The following is a 21,081-nucleotide window of genomic DNA, read 5'->3' on the forward strand; positions in this document are numbered from 1 at the left end:
GCTATTGTTATTTTTACTGCTGCTCTTTAATTATTTGTTACTTTTATTTCGTATTATTTTATATTGTATTATTTTGTGATTTTATTTGGTATTCTTTCTTAAAACTGCATTGTTGGTTAAGGGCTTGTAAGTAAGCCCTGTAAGGTCTACACCTGTTGTATTCGGCGCATGCGACAAATAAAATTTGATTTGATTTGAGTACAATTCTTAATGTATTTAGCTTATATAATAATTACATTATTTGTTTGGCACTTATGACGCCTAAACATTTGTTCTGATGTAACTTTGCAGTACTGCAGTTTGCAGCAGTGTGGGATTTCCAAGGTTCGGATTTGATTGAATTGTACCCTTTTAACCATTCAAAGTATAATTAATTGAAAACTGTGAGGTGTCATGTTCTGCTTGTGTTTGCCAAGGGCTTATATGGGCGCCTCAACTAAGGAATTACAAGCGCTGCTCCGGAGCCACATTTCAACTGCCCTGGATTTACAACACTCACAAGCCAACTAACTGATTTAATGTAAAATAATAAGCACCCTTTTTAATGACATGCAAGTAAGGACAACAGCTGCCCTTTAGAGGAGACTGGAGCATAAGATGACTTACCTCCCATGTAACAACCAACTCCGATCTGCTGCCGCCCCCTCCTCCAACATCAGTGGGTGCAGCATCAGGAACTACACAACAGACACCATGTTTATGACAACACTACATTTACATTTTAGTTATTTAGCAGATGCTCATATCCAGAGCGACTTACAGGAGCAATTAGGGTTAAGTGCCTTGCTCAAGGGCACATCAACAGATTTTTCACCTAGTCGGCTCGGGGATTAGAACCAGCGACCTTTCAGTTACTGGCACTATGCTCTTAATCACTAAGCTACCGCCCGCCCACTAGACTGCCATGTGGGCACGTCTTTTGTTTCAAATAGCTTGAGACATTTGTATTGTCAAAGCTATTTGAAGCAGAACTGGGTTCAAATAATATTTGTTTTGCTTTATACTTTGAACATTGATTGAGCCTGTCTGGAGTTCCAGATGGTTGGGGTTTGTACTTTTGGGACATCCAATTCCATTGGTTCCACTGCGCCAGGCAAGCTCGTTTAAACACGGCTTAAGTATCTTTTATAGAAACAAATACTATTTGTGCCCGGGCCCGATTGGAGGAGGGTTGTAATCCAACAGCTGGGTAATTCCACCAGTTGAGTGCCTTTTGGGTAGTGTAATTTGCACCTATAACATTCTGTCATAAAGAGCACATGTTCAACTTCATAAAAAACATGTTTTCCCATTTCAAGAGGTTTAATGAAGAAAAATTAATAAAGTAAGTGCCAATTAAAGTAACAGGGTTGATGTAACAGGATTTAAATTAATCTTAAATCAGCCATTTCCCCTTGTGACATGGGGAATGGAAGCTTGTTGTGTGCAACAGGGAGGGGCAATTGAATGCAAGCTTCACACATTTTTTTTTACTGCTAAAACATTTCTAGCCTTCCTATCTATGGGTAACAGGGTAGACGTGTTATGGTCATCTGGCTCAGTTTTCCACCACAAAACACCAGAAAATGGCCAAAAGGAGTAGATCCAGCTCAGCTGCTTTTACACTATGATTTGAGTACTAGTTTGATCAATGTTTTTTTTATTTTTTTTAAGGAATAGTTTCACCATATTAAAACGAGTGTTCAGTTAATTTAACAGGGTTGACCTTAAAATGAGGGACAAAGGTCAATTAATCTCTAATCACATTAAATAAATAATAATCTTCAGAAATGACTTTGTCAAAGCAAAGTAACTAGGGCTATACAGTAATGGTGAAAACTCTGGGAATTGTTTGGGTTAAGTGGGTAACGTTAAAACTCTTTCTAGAAGTCAGAAAAACATGAGGGACATGTTTGAAAATCAGATTTATTAACTTTTCCATGTGGTCTATATTAAAGGCATGAGTAAGTAATTTCAGAAGGTAGTAGATTCATTACTTACCAACAACAGCTGCAAATCCCAATAAAACTACATCACGTTTTGAAGTTCACTTGCTTTGTCTAATAACACTATTATGAATCTAGCAAAGATGTTTGTGGGTCAGAGTGCAGTATTTATTTTTGTCTCATTGCACAAACTTTTGCTAGCAAGTTTCTCACACTGGCTATAGCCGGGTGAGGGGCAGGCCTGCCTGGGCAAATCCAGGAGGGTTGCCTAGCAACCCGTGACTCGGAAAAGAGGAACATCTGCATGGTTTCCACTAGTTACCACAACGTCAAAATATGTGGCTATATCGTATAAATTCATGAAAACAATGGTCTTAATTTAAGGTTAAGGTCAGGCAAAAGTTAGCAGTATGATTAAGGTTAGTGTTAAGGTTAGGGCTAGATTTTAAAAAACACATTTTAAGAAGAGAAATTGTAGAAATAGGCGGAGTTTATGACTTGTGGCAACTAGTGACGACCTGCCTGCATCATCCATGCTATCCGGGATCCTTGGGACGTCTCTGCATAGCGCGACAAATTCCCTTGATTCAATGCTAGGTTCGGACCAAGCAAGAAATGTAATGTCAGCGCTTGACTTGGGATGAAAGAGGCGCAGGAGCAGTGGTGACCCGTCATTCAGGGCAGGGGCAAAGCCCCACCTGTTTTGACCCCCACCTGTTTAGCTAAAACAAATATATATACAAAAAAAGAGTGTGCCTGTTTTGCATGTTATTTTGGCATTAATACGTGTCACATATCAGTTTGCAAACAATGTAAAAATATATAATCTTTGAGTTAATAAAGCCACATGCAAACATGGTCTCTTTTTTGCTTTCTTGAGTAAGGCAGCTCCAAAATGCAGGTGTTTCAGCCTAGCTCAGTGCTTTCTGTGGTGGTGGGACAGCCAGCATAAAATACAGAGCGTAGGGGTCTCTATGTGCTCCGTGATTGGCTCAGTGTTCTGTCACTCATTGGGACACTACGTCACCGCAAAATCTATGGGTAGAGCTCGAAAATTCAAGCCCCTTGGGTGCTGCCATAGAGTTACATTAGAAGTGCACATCCAAGAAGGCTCAAGGTCATTTGCCACAGATAAAAATGACGTAAAATCACGTTATATCTACCGTAGCTTTGATTGGACTGATCATGTCAACATCATACTTTCAAAATCTTAGCTAGCAAGCTAGCAGTCATCATCATGAATCAAGTCGACAATTTACTGGCAAATCCTTTTCAATCCTTGTCATATGAAGAGAAATTATAGATAAAACATATCAGTGCTCATCGGCCATTAACATTACAAAACAAATTGTAAATCGCAAATTCAACAATGAGTGGTTTTGAAGGAATCAGTGGCTAACTGCGAGCGTTGCAAAGCAATCACTAGCCTGCTATTCAGTAGAGTGGTCCAAGTCTGGGTTTAAGGGTTTCTTTTCCAAGCTTAAAAGGATAAACATTCAACACGATGGGCCAGAAAAGGTAGAATACATTGGCCATGCTGTCAATCCAGCATGATTTTTGCTATGTTTAAAACAACTGGAAACTCGGAACTGGGAAATCTCAGACTTCAATGAGTTCAAGACAACTGGGAACTCAGGAAAAAACGAGCTCCGACTGGGAAAATACGTTTTGAACGTTCATGCAACTCAAAATTCCAAGTCGGGAACTCTGGCCTCTTTCTAGAGTGCCGACCTGAAGATCACTGACGTCATGATTTGTTTTATTCCGAGTTCCCGGTTGTCTTGAAAGCACAATAAATCCAGAGAATACCAGACTTTGATGACAAAGTTTGATGAGCCCAGCACAACAAGGTGAGTCCAAAAATGTATTGTATGCTACTGCATAAATGATGTAACATGCCAGGGAGATATGTATACTGTAGCTAAGAAAGTAATACTAAGTGTATGTTGTGTAGTAAGCTGTTAGTAGCCCATGTGCCTCACCCTAATAATTTGGTCCTTTTCCCCCTCCTAACTTAGCCTACTGTTCTGACTTGGTGGTGCACATGTAGCCTATAGCCTGTTTTAGAGAACTGTCATCATCGAATATCGTAAGAGCTTTCATTGTCTGCTTATATGCCCCCTTTATTTATCCTACTGTTCTGACTTGGTGTACAGGGAGAATACTGTAAGAACGGCCCATGTTCTGAATTCTGTCACTGTACATTTCAAAAGTGCTGAACAAATAGTTATACTGACTACGTCCGTCCTGTCTCACTCATTAATGTCTTAATCGAAATTACGGATTGCCTCTTATACGCTCGTCGTCCCCTTATGCCATAGGTCGTACATCTCAATTGTCAGTAGAAACCACATTTGTTTAAGCAAGTCAGCCATATCAGCTATGTTTTTTTAAAAGGCGGTAAATTAGGCTGAATGAACTGTTTCGTTGCCAGACAAGGCTCCACTGATAGCCAGGTGTAGCAGTGGTAAGTATTCACTCCATTGTGCTGAAAAGAAAGCTCTGCTGTTGAGACAGCTTTATGTAGGCCCTAACAGTTTGTGGGCACAGTTTGTTACCGTTATAGTGCAATTAATGTATTGTTTAGTGTTGTGTTGTGTTGTGTTGTGTAGTGGCTTTGCTGGCATGCATCCCAATTATTTGGGGGAGTGTCACGCCCTGGCTCTGGGGACTATGTTATGTTGAGCCAGGGTGTGTAATTCTATGTTTGATTTTCTATGTCGGGCTGAGTGACTCCCAATCAGAGGCAACGAGTGTCAGCTGGGTGTCTCTGATTGGGAGCCATATTTAACTGTCTGTCTTTCACTTTGTGTTTGTGGTTTCTTGTTCATTTCGGTTTGTGTTAAACTGTAGACGTCACGTTATCGTTTATTGTTTTGATCGTGTGATCAGTAATAAAAAGATATGTTCACCTTCAACGCTGCGCCTTGGTCCTCATCTCTAACCAACGATCGTGACAGGGAGTTTGCCCCACCAATGCTAAAATCGCCACTGTACAGAAGCTGTCTTTTTTCATGTCGGTCCATTAGACTATGTTCACAGAAATTCCCAAATGACATTATGCTATTCAGACCTCGGATTATTCACTGTTAAGGGTTCATAAACATTTTGACAGATGGAATCTCATGACTTTTCCATGACTTCTCCATCACTTTTAACCACATTTCCATGACCAATAATTGGTGGCGTCTATGTAGCCTACATGGAAAAGTCTGCATAAATGTCTTATTGACACTAGAAGGCTGCTGGTCTCTGATCCCATGTAGGCCTACTATCTCCTGCCGTTGTGCCCTTGATCACTTAACCCCCCACAAAGTAGAATTACTGCACTGTAATTCTGTCGAACAAAAGCCTGCATACCCAGTAGCTCTCCTGGAGGATGGTTGACCACCCTTGATATAAAATACTGCAACATTACAACCAAATACTTTTGTCATTATACAATTATTCCCTCATTCAATGAATCAGGGATAACATGGATAAGGCAGGCTACTTCAATGCAAGGTAGCTAACTAAGACATGTTTATCTATAACCTGATAAGGCTAAAATACAGTATTCATGTTTCAGGGGAGGTCTATGCACAGCATGGAAGTTATTTGTTAATTAGGCTATTCTTAGTATTTTTAACATTGTCGGAATTACATGGCTAGCCTGTTTAATAGCGGGGAATCCTAGCTTTCCAATAATGATGTCAGATATATTTCTCAACAGTGCCGGTGGAAAGGCTACAACGAGTCTACGACGTTAATGCATATAGCTAGCGAGATAACTAGACATACTACAAGCTATGTTTTGAATTGACTATATAGTTAGTCTAATTATTTTCTAGGCTACCTGCTGCTGAAATGTCTCACTCTCTCTCCTCGAGCAACAGCCCATTCGCAATGGCACACATGCAGATGATGCACAGCACACACAGAGGGACGCACTGAAGGGTAGGCCTAATTCTGATCATGGCTGATATGTAGATTTTTAAGTGATTGATCATATATTTAAAAAGAAAAACACATTAAAATTCCATGACTTTTCCTGGATTTTCATGACCGTAAGAACCCTCATTTCGCAATTTGGAACAGCGCATACTGCACATTCAGGCTGGCGCATTCTCAATCTGTGAATTCTCAAACTCGAACAGACTACTGCCACGTATACACCGGATTCACAGACCAGCGGCAAATAAACTTGAACAAAGAAGAATCAGGATATGAATGCCCACTCTCCATTGTTATTCAATGCAGATCCCGCCTTCATTCCGCTTTGATCAACCTTTTTTTGACGCTGTATGTGTGAATCCAGGCTGGTGATAAGCCACTTTGTTTTATAGAGGAGGTGCCGGGACCGCGCTCTGGACAGCTCCGGCCCAAGTCAAGCACTGAGTCAGATGCATCATAATACCCCGGAAGTAAAGCCACACTGGGAGCCAGATTTTTTACGGAATTACATTGAAAATAATGGAGCAGGGTGGAGCAAATTAAAACAGAATTCAATGTGATCACAACTCTAGTAATAAATTACATAAAGACAGTACCAGTCAAAAGTTTGGGCACACCTACTCATTTAAAGGTTTTCTTTATTTTTTTTACAATTTTCTACATTGTAGAATAATAGTGAATACATCAAAACTATGAAATAACACATATGGAATCATCTAGTAACCAAAAAAAAAAGTGTTAAACAAATCAAAATATATTTTAGATTTTAGATTCTTCAAAGTAGCCACCCTTTGCCTTGATGACAGCTTTCCATTCTCTCAACCAGCTTCATGAGGTAGTCACCTGGAAATATTTTACAACAGTCTTGAAGGAGTTCCCACATTTGCTGAGCACTTGTTGGCTGCTTTTCCTTCACTCTGCGGTCCATTCAAACCAAATCAAATTCTCAAATCTGGACTCATCAGACCAAAGGACAGATTTCCACCAGTCTAATGTCCATTGCTCGTGTTTCTTGGCCCAAGCAAGTCTCTTCTTATTATTGCTGTCCTTTAGTAGTGGTTTCTTGGCAGCAATTCGACCATGAAGGCCTGATCACGCACTCCTCTGAACAGTTGATGTTGAGATGTGTCTGTTACTTGAACTCTGTGAAGCATTTATTTGGGCTGCAATCTGAGGTGCAGTTAACTCTAATGAACTTATCCTCTGCAGCAGAGGTAACTCTGTGGCAGTCCTCATGAGAGCCTGTTTCATCATAGCGCTTGATGGTTTTTGCAACTGTACTTGAAGAAACTTTCAGAATTCTTGAAATTATACGGATTGACTAACCTTCATGTCTTAAAGTAATGATGGACTGTCGTTTCTCTTTGCTTATTTGAGCTGTTCTTGCCATAATATGGACTTGGTCTTTTTCCAACCAAAACATAATTACTAGCAAAGACTCGCAGCCCAATTCATAGGCTTACACTACACATTGAACACACCTGGTTAGTGGGCTAATTAATTAAATGACAATTAACATAAACATTTCTATGTCTCTATACAGTATTCATGTTAAGAGATATTCATCTCACCGTATTTCTCCAATGCCAAACCAGTCTTGTTTGCAACGAAACTGTCGCTGTTAGCAAATAATCCACCCCAGACATGAGGCCTGAGTCCGATGCAGAATTTGAAGCTGGCTACTCGTCCGTGGCTTAACCCAAAAGCAGAAGGTACAAGTGCGTCCCTAAAAACTGCCTGGGCTTAAAAACATATTATCTTTTACATAACATGAATAGCTCAATTGATAGCAACAGTCACATTGTGATTGTATTATATTACTAAATACTTCCCAAGGAAAGTCAATATTGTTGGTGTCCTCGACTGCAGAAGGTCGTAGCTCAGCCTCTGAATGTCATAGACTAACCAAATATACTGTATCTCCATGTGCATCGGAGTCGCGTCTTTCTTGTGTATTTTACAGCTCGTTAATCATTATGTTAATCATCAAGTTTATCATCGTTATTGATTGCTTTAGATAATCTGGATCCATTTTATTTCCTCCTACAATTGTAAGCCAACAAGGGGTATTCTTTTTGCTCTTTACCCCTTCAATTCGAGCCCTGGTTTCAGCCAAACACCAAGCCCTCCACAGACATGGAGGTGGGCCTGGTGACAGTATTTGAGGAAATAGCTAGGCCTACCGACAAATATATGAATAGCATAATTGCATCTGTCAAACAGGTAAGCCTACCTCTTATTTCTTAAATGGGGCTCCAACAAAGTCCTCTTGTTATTAAATTAGCCTACTCAGCTTTCAGCATCGGGTGCTGTCGTCCATATTGATTTTAGAAATAGCAATCCACACACAAGTGGTGGCTGCATCTCAACTAATCTTTTTTTCTAATTTATCCATTTATATTCCATTCTCTTGTTTTTATCATGGACATATTCTATCCTTTATGTAATTAAGCTTTCACGTGTGTTTTACACTTTTTATCAAGTGTGTTGATGCTTGCTTCTAAATACGGCATATAATTTGACCTCTGTAGGTTGGAATTCTTGTTTCCTATTCCCTGACGAAAATAAGTTGTTACTGGGGTTTATTATGATTTCTTTGTGATATTTTAGTTAAATCGAATTCTACAAATTAAATTGCTTTGCCCAAAGCATCTTATAAAATTGAAATGGGAAAATAATGGACCCATGAAAAAAAACGCTGAAATAGCTCGCCAATACCGTCCACTATTCAGACCCCTTGACTTTTTCCACATTTTGTTATGTCACAGCCTTATTCTAAAATTGATTACATTTATTGTACCCCATAATGACAAAGCGAAAACAGGTTTTCAGAAATGTTTGCAAATTTATTAAAAATAAAAAAACAGAAATACCTTATTTACATAAGCATTCAGACCCTTTGCTATGAGACTCGAAATTGAGCTCAGGTGCATCCTGTTTCCATTGATCATCCTTGAGATGTTTCTACAACTTGATTGGAGTCCACCTGTGGTAAATTCAATTGATTGGACATGATTTGGAAAAGGCACACACCTGTCTATATAAGATCCCACAGTTGACAGTGCATGTCAGAGCAAAAACCAAGCCATGAGGTCGAAGGAATTGTCCAACGAGCTCAGAGACAGGATTGTGTTGTGGCACAGATCTGGGGAAGGGTACCAAAAAATTTCTGCAGCATTGAACATCCCGAAGAACACAGTTGCCTCCATCATTCTTAAATGGAACCACCAAGACTCTTCCTGTCACAGATACAGCCGAGGCTGCCCCTCCTCCTTGCTCAGGCAGGCTTCGGCATTCGTCGTCACCGGAGTACTAGCTGCCACCGATCTATGTTTTTGTGTCACACTAGTCCTGTCTTTATTATTCACACCTGTTACTCATTAGGCTTATTGGTTTCCCTATATTACCTCTGTTTTCCCTCCTGGGTTTGTGCGTGATTGTTCATTGTTACGTCGTCTGTTGAGCTGTTGTTTTGCTCTTCCCTGCGTGGAGGGTTTGATATGGTTTACTTTGTGTTTAGTAAAGCCATACTTTTCTCAATTCTATGTCCTGCGCCTGATTCCGTTTCACCACTTCACCCAGACGCTGACACTTTCTAGAGCTGGCCGCCCGGCCAAACGGAGCAATCGGGGGAGAAGGGCCTTGGTCAGGGAGGTGGTCACTCTGACAGAGCTCCAGAGTTCCTCTGTGGAGATGGGAGAACCTTCCAGAAGGCCAACCATCTCTGCAGCACTCCACCAATCAGGCCTTTATGGTAGAGTGGCCAGACGGAAGCCACTCCTCAGTGAAAAGGCACATGACAGCCTGTTTGGAGTTTGCCAAAAGGCACCTAAAGGACTTTCAGACCATGAGAAACAAGATTCTCTGGTCTGATGAAGCCAAGATTGAACTCTTTGGTCTGAATGCCAAGCGTCACGTCTAGAGGAAACCTGGCACCATCTCTACGGTGAAGCATGGTGGTGGCAGAATCATGCTGTGGGGATGTTTTTCAGCTGCAGGGACTGGGAGACTAGTCAGCAGGATTGAGGGAAAGATGAACGGAGCAAAGTACAGAGAGGTCCTTGATGAAAACCTGCTCCAGAGTGCGCAGGACCTCAGACAGGGGAGAAGGTTCACCTTCCAACAGGACAACAACCCTAAGCACACAGCCAAGACAACACAGGAGTGGCTTCGGGACAAGTCTCTGAATGTCCTTGAGTGGCCCAGCCAGAGCCCAGACTTGAACCCGATCGAACATCTCTGGAGAGACCTGAAAATAGCTGTGCAGCAACACTCCCCATCCAACCTGACAGAGCTTGAGAGGATCTGCAGAGAAGGATGGGAGAAACTCTCCAAATACAGGTGTGCCAAGCTTTTAGCGTCATACCCAAGAAGACTCAAGGCTGTAATCGCTGCCAAAGGTGCTTCAACAAAGTACTGAGTAAAGGGACTGAATACTTATGTAAATGTCATATTTCCGTTTTTTTTTTGTTGATAAATGTGCAAAGATTTATACAAATCTGTTTTTGCTTTGTCATTATGGGGTATTGTGTATTGATGATAAAAAAATGTTGATACATTTTAGAATAAGGCTGTAACGTGACAAAATGTGGAAAAAGTCAAGGGGTCTGAATACTTTCCGAATGCACTGTATTACATTTATTAGTAGAATTGTGACCAAAGACCTTCCGAAAATACTTGATACAATTTTTTTCCACCCTGCTCCATTGTTTTCAATGTAATTCCATTTCAAATTTCGCTTCCAGTGCGGCTTTACTTCCGGGGTATTATGATGCATCTGACTGTTCGTTCTCTTTACATTACTTGGGACCAAGGCCCAAGGGTTCCGGTCTAGAAGCATGCTTTTCACTGTACCCAGAGGACACTTTCGGTATTGCAGTTTAGCTGAAGTCCAGGCCAAAAATACAATTCTCATAGAAGCTCCCGTAGAGAAGTCAAATGAGCAAATAAGACACTTTACAAAAACATCCATTACATTTTTCAAGTAATTGTCTTACAGGCTGATTTTTTCCATCACTCACAGCCGAAGATACAGTGAGGGAAAAAAGTATTTGATCCCCTGCTGATTTTGTACGTTTGCCCACTGACAAAGAAATTATCAGTCTATAATTTTAATGGTAGGTTTATTTGAACAGTGAGAGAAAGAATAACAACAACAGAAATCCAGAAAAACGCATGTCAAAAATGTTATCAATTGATTTGCATTTTAATGAGGGAAATAAGTATTTGACCCCCTCTCAATCAGAAAGATTTCTGGCTCCCAGGTGTCTTTTATACAGGTAACGAGCTGAGATTAGGAGCACACTCTTAAAGGGAGTGCTCCTAATCTCAGCTTGTTACCTGTATAAAAAGAAACCTGTCCACAGAAGCAATCAATCAATCAGATTCCAAACTCTCCACCATGGCCAAGACCAAAGAGCTCTCCAAGGATGTCAGGGACAAGATTGTAGACCTACACAAAGCTGGAATGGGCTACAAGACCATCGCCAAGCAGCTTGGTGAGAAGGTGACAACAGTTGGTGCGTTATTCGCAAATGGAAGAAACACAAAATAACTGTCAATCTCCCTCGGCCTGGGGCTCCATGCAAGATCTCACCTCGTGGAGTTGCAATGATCATGAGAACGGTGAGGAATCATCCCAGAACTACACGGGAGGATCTTGTCAATGATCTCAAGGCAGCTGGGACCATAGTCACCAAGAAAATAATTGGTAACACACTACACCGTGAAGGACTGAAATCCTTCAGCACCGGCAAGTTCCCCCTGCTCAAGAAAGCACATATACATGCCCGTATGAAGTTTGCCAATGAACATATGAATGATTCAGAGGAGAACTGGGTGAAAGTGTTGTGGTCAGATGAGACCAAAATCGAGCTCTTTGGCATCAACTCAACTCGCCGTGTTTGGAGGAGGAATGCTGCCCATGACCCCAAGAACACCATCCCCACCGTCAAACATGGAGGTGGAAACATGATGCTTTGGGGGTGTTTTTCTGCTAAGGGGATAGGACAACTTCACCGCATCAAAGGGACGATCTTGGGTGAGAACCACCTTCCCTCAGCCAAGGCATTGAAAATGGGTTGTGGATGGGTATTCCAGCATGACAATGACCCAAAACACACGGCCAAGGCAACAAAGGAGTGGCTCAAGAAGAAGCACATTAAGGTCCTGGAGTGGCCTAGCCAATCTCCAGACCTTAATCCCATAGAAAATCTGTGGAGGGAGCTGAAGGTTCGAGTTGCCAAACAACAGGCTCGAAATTTTAATGACTTGGAGAAGATCTGCAAAGAGGAGTAGGACATAATCCCTCCTGAGATGTGTGCAAACCTGGTGGCCAACTACAAGAAACGTCTGACCTCTGAGATTGCCAACAAGGGTTTTGCCACCAAGTACTAAGTCATGTTTTGCAGAGGGGTCAAATACTTATTTCCCTCATTAAAATGCAAATCAATTTATAACATTTTTGACATGCATTTTTCTGGATTTTTTTTTTGTTATTCTGTCTCTCACTGTTCAAATAAACCTACCATTAAAATTATAGACTGTCTTTGTCAGTGGGCAAACTTACAAAATCAGCAGGGGATCAAATACTTTTTTCCCTCCCTGTATTACAATTTTATATTAATCCACTCTGTCATGTTTCTAGATGACCTGATGACGTCGTCACAGCTCGCTCTGCTCCAGTGCGCACTAAGTGCTAGTGCGCAGGCGTAATCAGCTCTCTAAAACCGAATCTAGACAACCACGAACGCTGTCTCTAGTTCATATATACAGTGAGGGAAAAAAGTATTTGATCCCCTGCTGATTTTGTACGTTTACCCACTAACAAAGATATGATCAGTCTATAATTTTAATGGTAGGTTTATTTGAACAGTGAGAGACAGAATAACAACAACAAAATCCAGAAAAATGCATGTCAAAATGCATGTAAAAAATTGTATAATTTGATTTGCATTTTAATGAGGGAAATAAGTATTTGACCCCTCTGCAAAACATGACTCAGTACTTGGTGGCAAAACCCTTGTTGGCAATCACAGAGGTCAGACGTATCTTATAGTTGGCCACCAGGTTTGCACACATCTCAGGAGGGATTTTGTTCCACTCCACTTTGCAGATCTTCTCCAAGTCATTAAGGTTTCGAGGCTGACGTTTGGCAACTCGACCCTTCAGCTCCCTCCACATATTTTCTATGGGATTAAGGTCTGGAGACTGGCTAGGCCACTCCAGGACTTTAATGTGCTCCTTCTTGAGCCACTCCTTTGTTGCCTTGGCCGTGTGTTTTGGGTCATTGTCATGCTGGAATACCCATCCACGACCCATTGTCAATGCCCTGGCTGAGGGAAGGAGGTTCTCACCCAAGATTTGATGGTACATGGCCCCGTCCATCGTCCCTTTGATGCAGTGAAGTTGTCCTGTCCCCTTAGCAGAAAAACACCCCCAAAGCATAATGTGTCCACCTCCATGTTTGACGGTGGGGATGGTGTTCTTGGGGTCATAGGCAGCATTCCTCCTCCTCCCAACACGGCGAGTTGAGTTGATGCCAAAGAGCTCAATTTTGGTCTCATCTGACCACAACACTTTCACCCAGTTCTCCTCTGAATCATTCAGATGTTCATTGGCAAACTTCAGACGGCCCTGTATATGTGCTTTCTTGAGCAGGGGGACCTTGCGGGCGTTGCAGGATTTCAGTCCTTCACGGCGTAGTGTGTTACCAATTGTTTTCTTGGTGACTATGGTCCCAGCTGCCTTGAGATCATTAACAAGATCCTCCCGTGTAGTTCTGGGCTGATTCCTCACTGTTCTCATGATCATTGCAACTCCACGAGGTGAGATCTTGCATGGAGCCCCAGGCCGAGGGAGATTGACAGTTATTTTGTGTTTCTTCCATTTGCGAATAATCGCACAAACTGTTGTCACCTTCTCACCAAGCTGCTTGGCGATGGTCTTGTAGCCCATTCCAGCCTTGTGTAGGTCTACAATCTTGTCCCTGACATCCTTGAAGAGCTCTTTGGTCTTGGACATGGTGGAGAGTTTGGAATCTGATTGATTGATTGCTTCTGTGGACAGGTGTCTTTTATACAGGTAACAAGCTGAGATAAGGAGCACTCCCTTTAAGAGTGTGCTCCTAATCTCAGCTCGTTACCTGTATAAAAGACACCTGGGAGCCAGAAATCTTTCTGATTGAGAGGGGGTCAAATGCTTATTTCCCTCATTAAAATGCAAATCAATTTATAACATTTTTTATATGCGTTTTCCTGGATTTTTTTGTTGTTATTCTGTCTCTCACTGTTCAAATAAACCTACCATTAAAATTATAGACTGGTCATTTCTTTGTCAGTGGGCAAACGTACAAAATCAACAGGGTATCAAATACATTTTTCCCTCACTGTAGCTCAGTGGTTTGGACCAAATAGCTAGCGTGACAGCTAAAATGACTTCAGTAGTATCTAACAAAAAAACTACATTATGACATTTACTAATCATAAACTATTTCCCTACAATAGAAATGTGGGTACATTTGAAGACATAAATCTAACTTACTCAACCTTTAAAGGGCACTTTCATTAAATATAACTGGATTTTAAAATTCAATATGGTGCACAATTTCTACTTAAAATCAAAAGGGACGCAAAAGGCACTATTTGTGGAATGACCCAGCTACTTGTCATGAAAAGTTTATGAAGCGTTTTATGGAGTGGAATTTGCGTGAACAACTCACCTGCATCCTCTGTCCGTGTCTGGAGGGAGGTGGGACTGGGCTCACCCACTCCCACGCTGTTCTTTGCCACAACTCGAAACTCGTACTCCACCCAGGCATTGAGATCCACCACCGTGGCCGTCAGTGTGTTGCCATCAATTACCTCAGGAACTAGGGACAAAGGGAAATAAGGCTAAGATCAGGCATCACATCAACGTAGATAAACCTTAATTTCAATAGGAAAGTCCCTTAAGGTAAAAATATATATACACGGTTCCCTTTAATCCGAGGATAGGGCATCTATATTATCTGTTGTTGTGGCTCAACAGTAAATATTCTTTCACATGTTCATTATCAAATGCAGTGATGACACTTATGGATTTTGGGAACTGGCCAGCCGGCCTAGAAGACCGCAATTTTTACTAGCCCGGTTCCAAAATCTGTGCGAAGCGATATTTGAAAAGACAGAATTTCACTATTGGGCAGGCTAGTTGGGCACATTTTCTGCTATCCCAGTCTGAAAAGAACTAGCCACGGGCTAGTGGGCTAGCTTAATTTCCATCCCTGATGAAATGTATGATCTATCAGTCAATTCTGCACAGATAAACAAGAAGTCTCCAGTAACACAATGATTTCTAGATCAATGTCCAGGCCTACCTGTGTCCACCCTCTGCCAGCCAACAGTGAAGGGGGTCCTGGTCTGGATGAGGTAGCTGGTGATGGGGCTGCCGTTATCCCTGCCGGGGCTCCAGGAGAGCTGGGCTGTGCTGTCCGTCACCTCATCCACTGCCACTGTGTCTGGAGGGCCAGGGGGGCCTGACTCGATCGCAAAATAAGCAGAGTTAGAGTCCCCCCTACTGTACACGCACACACACCTCTTCATTATCTGCTGCTGCAACAGCTCCTTAAATCAGTTGCCATCCACACTGAGCCAATCTCAAATGACTCCCTATTCCCTATACAGTGCATTACTATATGCACACAAGACTTTGGATAAAAGTGTCTGCTAAATGACATACAGTGCCTTATGAAAGTATTCATACCCCTTGACTTATTCCATATTTTGTTGTGTTACAGCCTGAATTCAAAATTAATTAAATAGATGATTTCTCACCCAACTACACACAATACCCCATAATGACAAAGTGAAAACATGTTTTAAGAAATGTTAGCTAATTTATTGAAAATGAAATACAGAAATATCAAATTTATGTATGTATTCACACCACTGAGTCAATACTTTGTAGAAGCACCTTTGGCAGCCATTACAGCTGTGAGTCTTTCTGAGTAAGTTTCTAAGAGCTTTCCACACCTGGATTGTGCAACATTTGCCCATTATTATTTTCAAAATTCTTCAAGCTCTGTCAAATTGGTTGTTGATCATTGCTAGACAACCATTTTCAGGTCTTGCCATAGATTTTCAAGTAGAATTAAGTCCAAACTGTAATTTGGCCACTCAGGAACATTCACTGTCTTCTTGGTAAGCAACTCCAGTGTAGATTTGGCCTTGTGTTATTGGTTATCGTCCTGCTGAAAGGTGAATTAATCTCCCAGTGTCTGGTGGAAAGCAAACTGAACCAGGCTTTCCTCTAGGATTTTGCCTGTGTTTAGCTCCATTCCTTTTCTTTTTTTATCCTGAAAAACTCCCCAGTCCTTAACGCTACAAGCATACCCATAACATGATGCAGCCCCCACTATGCTTGAAAATATGGAGAATCGTACTCAGTAATGTGTTGTATTGGATTTGCCCCAAACCTAACACTTTGTATTCAGGAAAGAATTGCTTTGCCACATTTATTTTGCAGTATTACTTTAGTGCCTTTTTGCAAACAGGATGCATGTTTTGGAATATTTTTATTCTGTACAGGCTTCCTTCTTTTCACTGTGTCCATTAGGTTAGTATTGTGGAGTAACTACAATGTTGTTGATCCATCCTCCGTTTTCTCCATAGCCATTAAACTCTGTAACTGTTTTAAAGTCACTATTGGCCTCATGGTGAAATCCCTGAGCGGTTTCCTTCCTCTTCGGCAACTGAGTTAGGAAAGACGCCTGTATCTTTGTAGTGACTGTGTGTATTGATACACCATCCAAAGTGTAATTAATAACTTCACCATGCTCAAAGGGATATATAGATTTTTTTGTTACCCATCTACCAATCGGTGCCCTTCTTTGTGAGGCATTGGAAAACCTGGTCTTTGTGGTTGAATCTGTGTTTGAAATTCACTGCTCGACTGAGGGACCTTACAGATAATTGTATGTGTGGGGTACAGAGATGAGGTAGTGATTCAAAAATCATGTTAAACACTATTATTGCACACAGAGTGAGTCGATGCAACTTAGAGACGGATCAAAATGTACAGAATGGTTACCTGGAGAAAAATGTCATGCTTTTTTAATTTCAGTGAAGGGGAGGGTTTAGTATTTTTTAAAATCTAGCCAAGGGGAGGGTCATGTAATTTGTAATTGATGAAATTTCAATATTTCTCAGTGTTTTAGAATTAGTTGCTTATTAGGCTATACTGTATATCGATGTGTGCCCAATGCCGCCCCTCACCTCTGATTCTCCGATGGGTGCAATATCAATTACGTCTTTAGGCTATTTAGTGTGGTCTCAATCAAATTATCCATAGCTTATAGGCTATAGGCTACGAAATGCATGCTCGGAGAAGCACAGAGCAAAGTTATACAGTATTTCTGAGATAGCTGCTGGGATGGTGTAAATAAAACTAGGCTGCATTGCACACCGCAATGGATATTCCAACCCTGAGCCCCGGCCTGCTCTGCTCTTTCTGATCAAATACTTTTTTGTGTGCTACTTAAACAATGGCTGTGCTGTGTAGAGATACGGTGGCAGTTCAGGAGGAGAGCCAAAGGTTTCTTTCAATTTTGTTGTTGTTGATTAGGCCCAGTAATGCACTATCTTGAGTTCTGTTCAGTTTTAGAAGGAGAGCTTAAAGATGAAGAGGACCAGAGGTCAACTTTGATAGCTTGCTCCTACTATAATAGATTTTTATTAAAAACATTATGTTTCTTGGCTATGATGTATTTATCAAAGGTATTGACCTCACAATAAGCCAGATTCTAGTAACTTACATTGTAGTGCTGAAACTTGAAGCAGCAGCAGTGGCACAGTCGGAAATGGACAGCTCATGGTGCTGAAAGAAGGCAAATTCGAGTAGGCATAATTCATTTCAACCGTCTTCATTTTAATTAGACTTTACTAACAACAAGAGGGCTTTGTGTTGGAGCCTATTTCTTTCTATTTAAGAAATAAGAGGTAGACCTACCTGTTTGACAAACGTAATTAGGCTACAGACTGCTATATCCATAGATTTTTGGGTCAATTCCTCCAACCACCACTTTAAATAGCCTACCTCCATGTCAGTGAAGTGGCTGTTAAATTAAAACCAAGACTCGAGGGGGTATGAGAGGGTATGCCATAGGCCTACATTTTATTAAAGAAAATGACAAAAAGCACAGTCCTACCCCTTGTTAGCGTACGTTTTTGAAGAAAATAAAATGGATCTGATTATATAAAGTGATCTATAACAGCGTTTTGGTCCGCAATGCTTTATGCTAGAAACAAGCTGTAAAATACCCGGGAAAGACATCACTCCGATGCATATGGGGATATCATTGTTTTGTTTCTTTGACATTTAGAGGCTGACTTTGCTTGGGAAGTAATCTAATTATGTCACTATCAATTGATTAAGCTATTCACTTTCTGTATAATAGATGTTTAAACCCAGACAGCTTTTAGGGAAACACTTCTGACCATCTCTCAATGGGTTAAGCCACTGAAGAAGAGTAGCCAGCAGTTAAAGCTTACATTTTTCTGTGTCGGTAGGCCTACTCTGTCTGGGCTTGAAAGGTAGGCCTAACTTTTGAAAGTAACATGCTCAGATTCCTAATGACGTCTCAGATTTAATTATTTGCAAACATGGACAGTTTCTTTACAAACAAGACACACTGATTTGGCATTGGAGAAATATGATAAGATGAACACATTGTCACGAATACCGCCGAGGCTGCTCCTCCTTGTTCGGGCAGGCTTCGGCGTTCGTCGTCCCCGGAGTACTAGCTGCCACCGTTTGATGTTTTCGATGTTTGTTTGGTCATGTCTAGTTTAGTGCACCTGTTTCGTATTCTGTCCTGATTATGTCACCTATAAGTTTCCCTGTGTTATGTTTTGTAGTTGTGTGTTATTGTCCGCCTGTCGTTTTGTTGTGAGGTTCGGTACTTTGTTTATGAGTGTTTTACGCATTTCGCGTATCTGTTCGCCTCCGTTGGTTCGAGGCCATTTATGTTGTATATTGTTCAAATACTTCAGTAAAGTCGTTTTGACTTATCCGCTGTGTCCTGCGCCTGACTTCACCACCACATCCACATCAGTACCGTGACAGAATAACACACCATAAATATAAATAAATATGCCATTTAGCAGACGCTTTTATCCAAAGCGACTTACAGTCATGCGTGCATACATTTTTGTGTATGGGTGGTCCCGGGGATCGAACCCACTACCTTGGCGTTACAAGCGCCGTGCTCTACCAGCTGAGCTACAGAGGACTATGGAGTCAGCAGGAGCAGCGGCGGGAACCGAGTCGCTTGAGGATCGGGTCAGCTGCCAGGACGCCAGGATCCAGCAACTCGGATCCGCTATGCAAGAAGTAATGAACACCCTGCGCCGATGGGAGAGAGGAGGCTTGCCCACATCTCCTCCTACCGTACCACCACCATCGGTCAGCTCCACCATACCAGCTCCGGAGTCCAGTGGTATTCGGCTCTCGCTCCCGAGGGCATATGATGGCACCGCAGCCGGGTGTCAGGGGTTCCTCCTTCAAGTGGAACTCTACCTGGCAACCATACACCCGGCGCCCTCGGGATACGAGAGCGTTTCCGCCCTCATCTCCTGTCTCTCCGGAAAGGCGTTGGAGTGGGCCAATGCCGAATGGAGGGGAATAGACGCCGCCACCATCAGCTACGCGGAGTTCTCCCACCGCTTCAGGGCTGTTTTCGTTCATCCCCCTGAGGGTAAAGCGGCAGGGGAGCGTCTGTTCCACCTTCGACAGGGGAAGAGGAGCGCACAGGAGTTCGCCCTGGATTTCCGGACTCTAGCGGCGGATGCGGGGTGGAATGAGAGGGCCCTCATCGACCACTATCGGTGTAGCCTGCGTGAGGACGTTCGACGAGAGTTGGCCTGCAGGGACACCAATCTAACCTTCGACCAGTTGGTGGACATGTCAATCCGTCTGGATACCCTGCTGGCCACCCGCGGACGTCCAGAGTTGGGGCCGTCCATTCCATCCCCCAGCACCTCCGAGCCGAGCCCTATGGAGCTCGGGGGTGCTGGCGCTAGAGAGAGGAGGAGAGAGATTCCGAGGGAGGCCGCCCCTGCACCAACTGTGGTCGTAGAGGACACACTGCGGCTAGGTGCTGGGGAGGGTCTCCAGGGGTTCGAGGCAACAGGTCGCGCACTGGGGAGTCATTCCAGGTGAGTAGGCGCCCAACTCACCCAGAGCTCTCTGTTGTTCACTTTTGTATACCTGTAGTATTTCCTCAGGTTGCATCTCAGTCCCAGCATAAGGCGCTAGTCGATTCAGGCGCAGCTGGGAATTTCATTGATCGTAATTTTTGTGTGAGGTTAGGGATTACCCTCCTGCCCGTTGATGCACCCTTCCCTATCCATGCCCTAGATAGCCGTCCGTTGGGATCTGGGTTGATTAGGGAGGTCACAGCGCCACTTAAGATGAGGACGCAGGGGGGTCATGAAGAGATTATTCAGTTGTATTTGATCGACTCTCCTGCGTATCCCGTGGTACTGGGGCTTCCTTGGTTAATCGCCCATGATCCCACCATTTCGTGGCAACAGAGGGCTCTCAAGGAGTGGTCTAACCAGTGTGTCGGGCGATGTTTAGGTGTTTCCGTAGGGGCGACCACGGTGGAGAGTCCGAACCAGGTGCCCGCAATGCACATTCCCCCCGAGTATGAGGATTTGGCACTCGTGTTCAGCAAGACTAGGGCGACGCGATTGCCACCTCATAGACGGGGAGATTGTGCAATAGACCTCCTGGCGGGTGCGGCACTTCTGCGGAGCCATGTGTATCCCTTGTCTCAAGAGGAGACGGCGGCTATGGAGACATACATAGCCGAGTCTCTGAGACAGGGATACATACGGTCCTCCACTTCCCCTGTGTCCTCAAGTTTCTTTTTTGTGAAGAAAAAGGATGGAGGGTTGCGCCCGTGTATTGATTACCGTAATCTCAATCAGATCACTGTTAAATACAGTTATCCTCTTCCTCTGATTGCGAGTATGACGGAATCATTACGCGGAGCGCGTTTCTTCACAAAACTGGATCTCAGGAGCGCTTACAACTTGGTGCGTATTAGGGAGGGAGATAAATGGAAGACAGCATTTAGTACCACCTCGGGTCATTATGAGTATCTCGTCATGCCATACGGGTTAATGAATGCTCCTTCAGTCTTCCTATCCTTTGTGGACGAGATCTTCCGGGACTTGTATGG

At 42.7% G+C, this 21,081-nt stretch overlaps 1 protein-coding gene across 1 annotated transcript in view; it reads right to left on the minus strand.

Moving 5' to 3' along the window:
• The window catches only part of LOC121538375 (contactin-3), a 69,229-nt gene that overhangs the window by 13,192 nt on the left and 34,956 nt on the right, over window positions 1–21,081 (minus strand). The window contains exons 15-17 of the mRNA XM_041846309.2: window positions 15,214–15,372; window positions 14,578–14,727; window positions 607–677 (exon numbers count right to left, since the gene is read on the minus strand). Coding sequence (XP_041702243.1) covers window positions 607–677; window positions 14,578–14,727; window positions 15,214–15,372 — 380 coding nt within the window. The remainder of the gene's footprint in view (window positions 1–606; window positions 678–14,577; window positions 14,728–15,213; window positions 15,373–21,081) is intronic.

The sequence above is a fragment of the Coregonus clupeaformis genome, chromosome 24 (assembly GCF_020615455.1).
Source record: "Coregonus clupeaformis isolate EN_2021a chromosome 24, ASM2061545v1, whole genome shotgun sequence".
NCBI classification, from domain to species: Eukaryota; Metazoa; Chordata; class Actinopteri; order Salmoniformes; family Salmonidae; genus Coregonus; species Coregonus clupeaformis.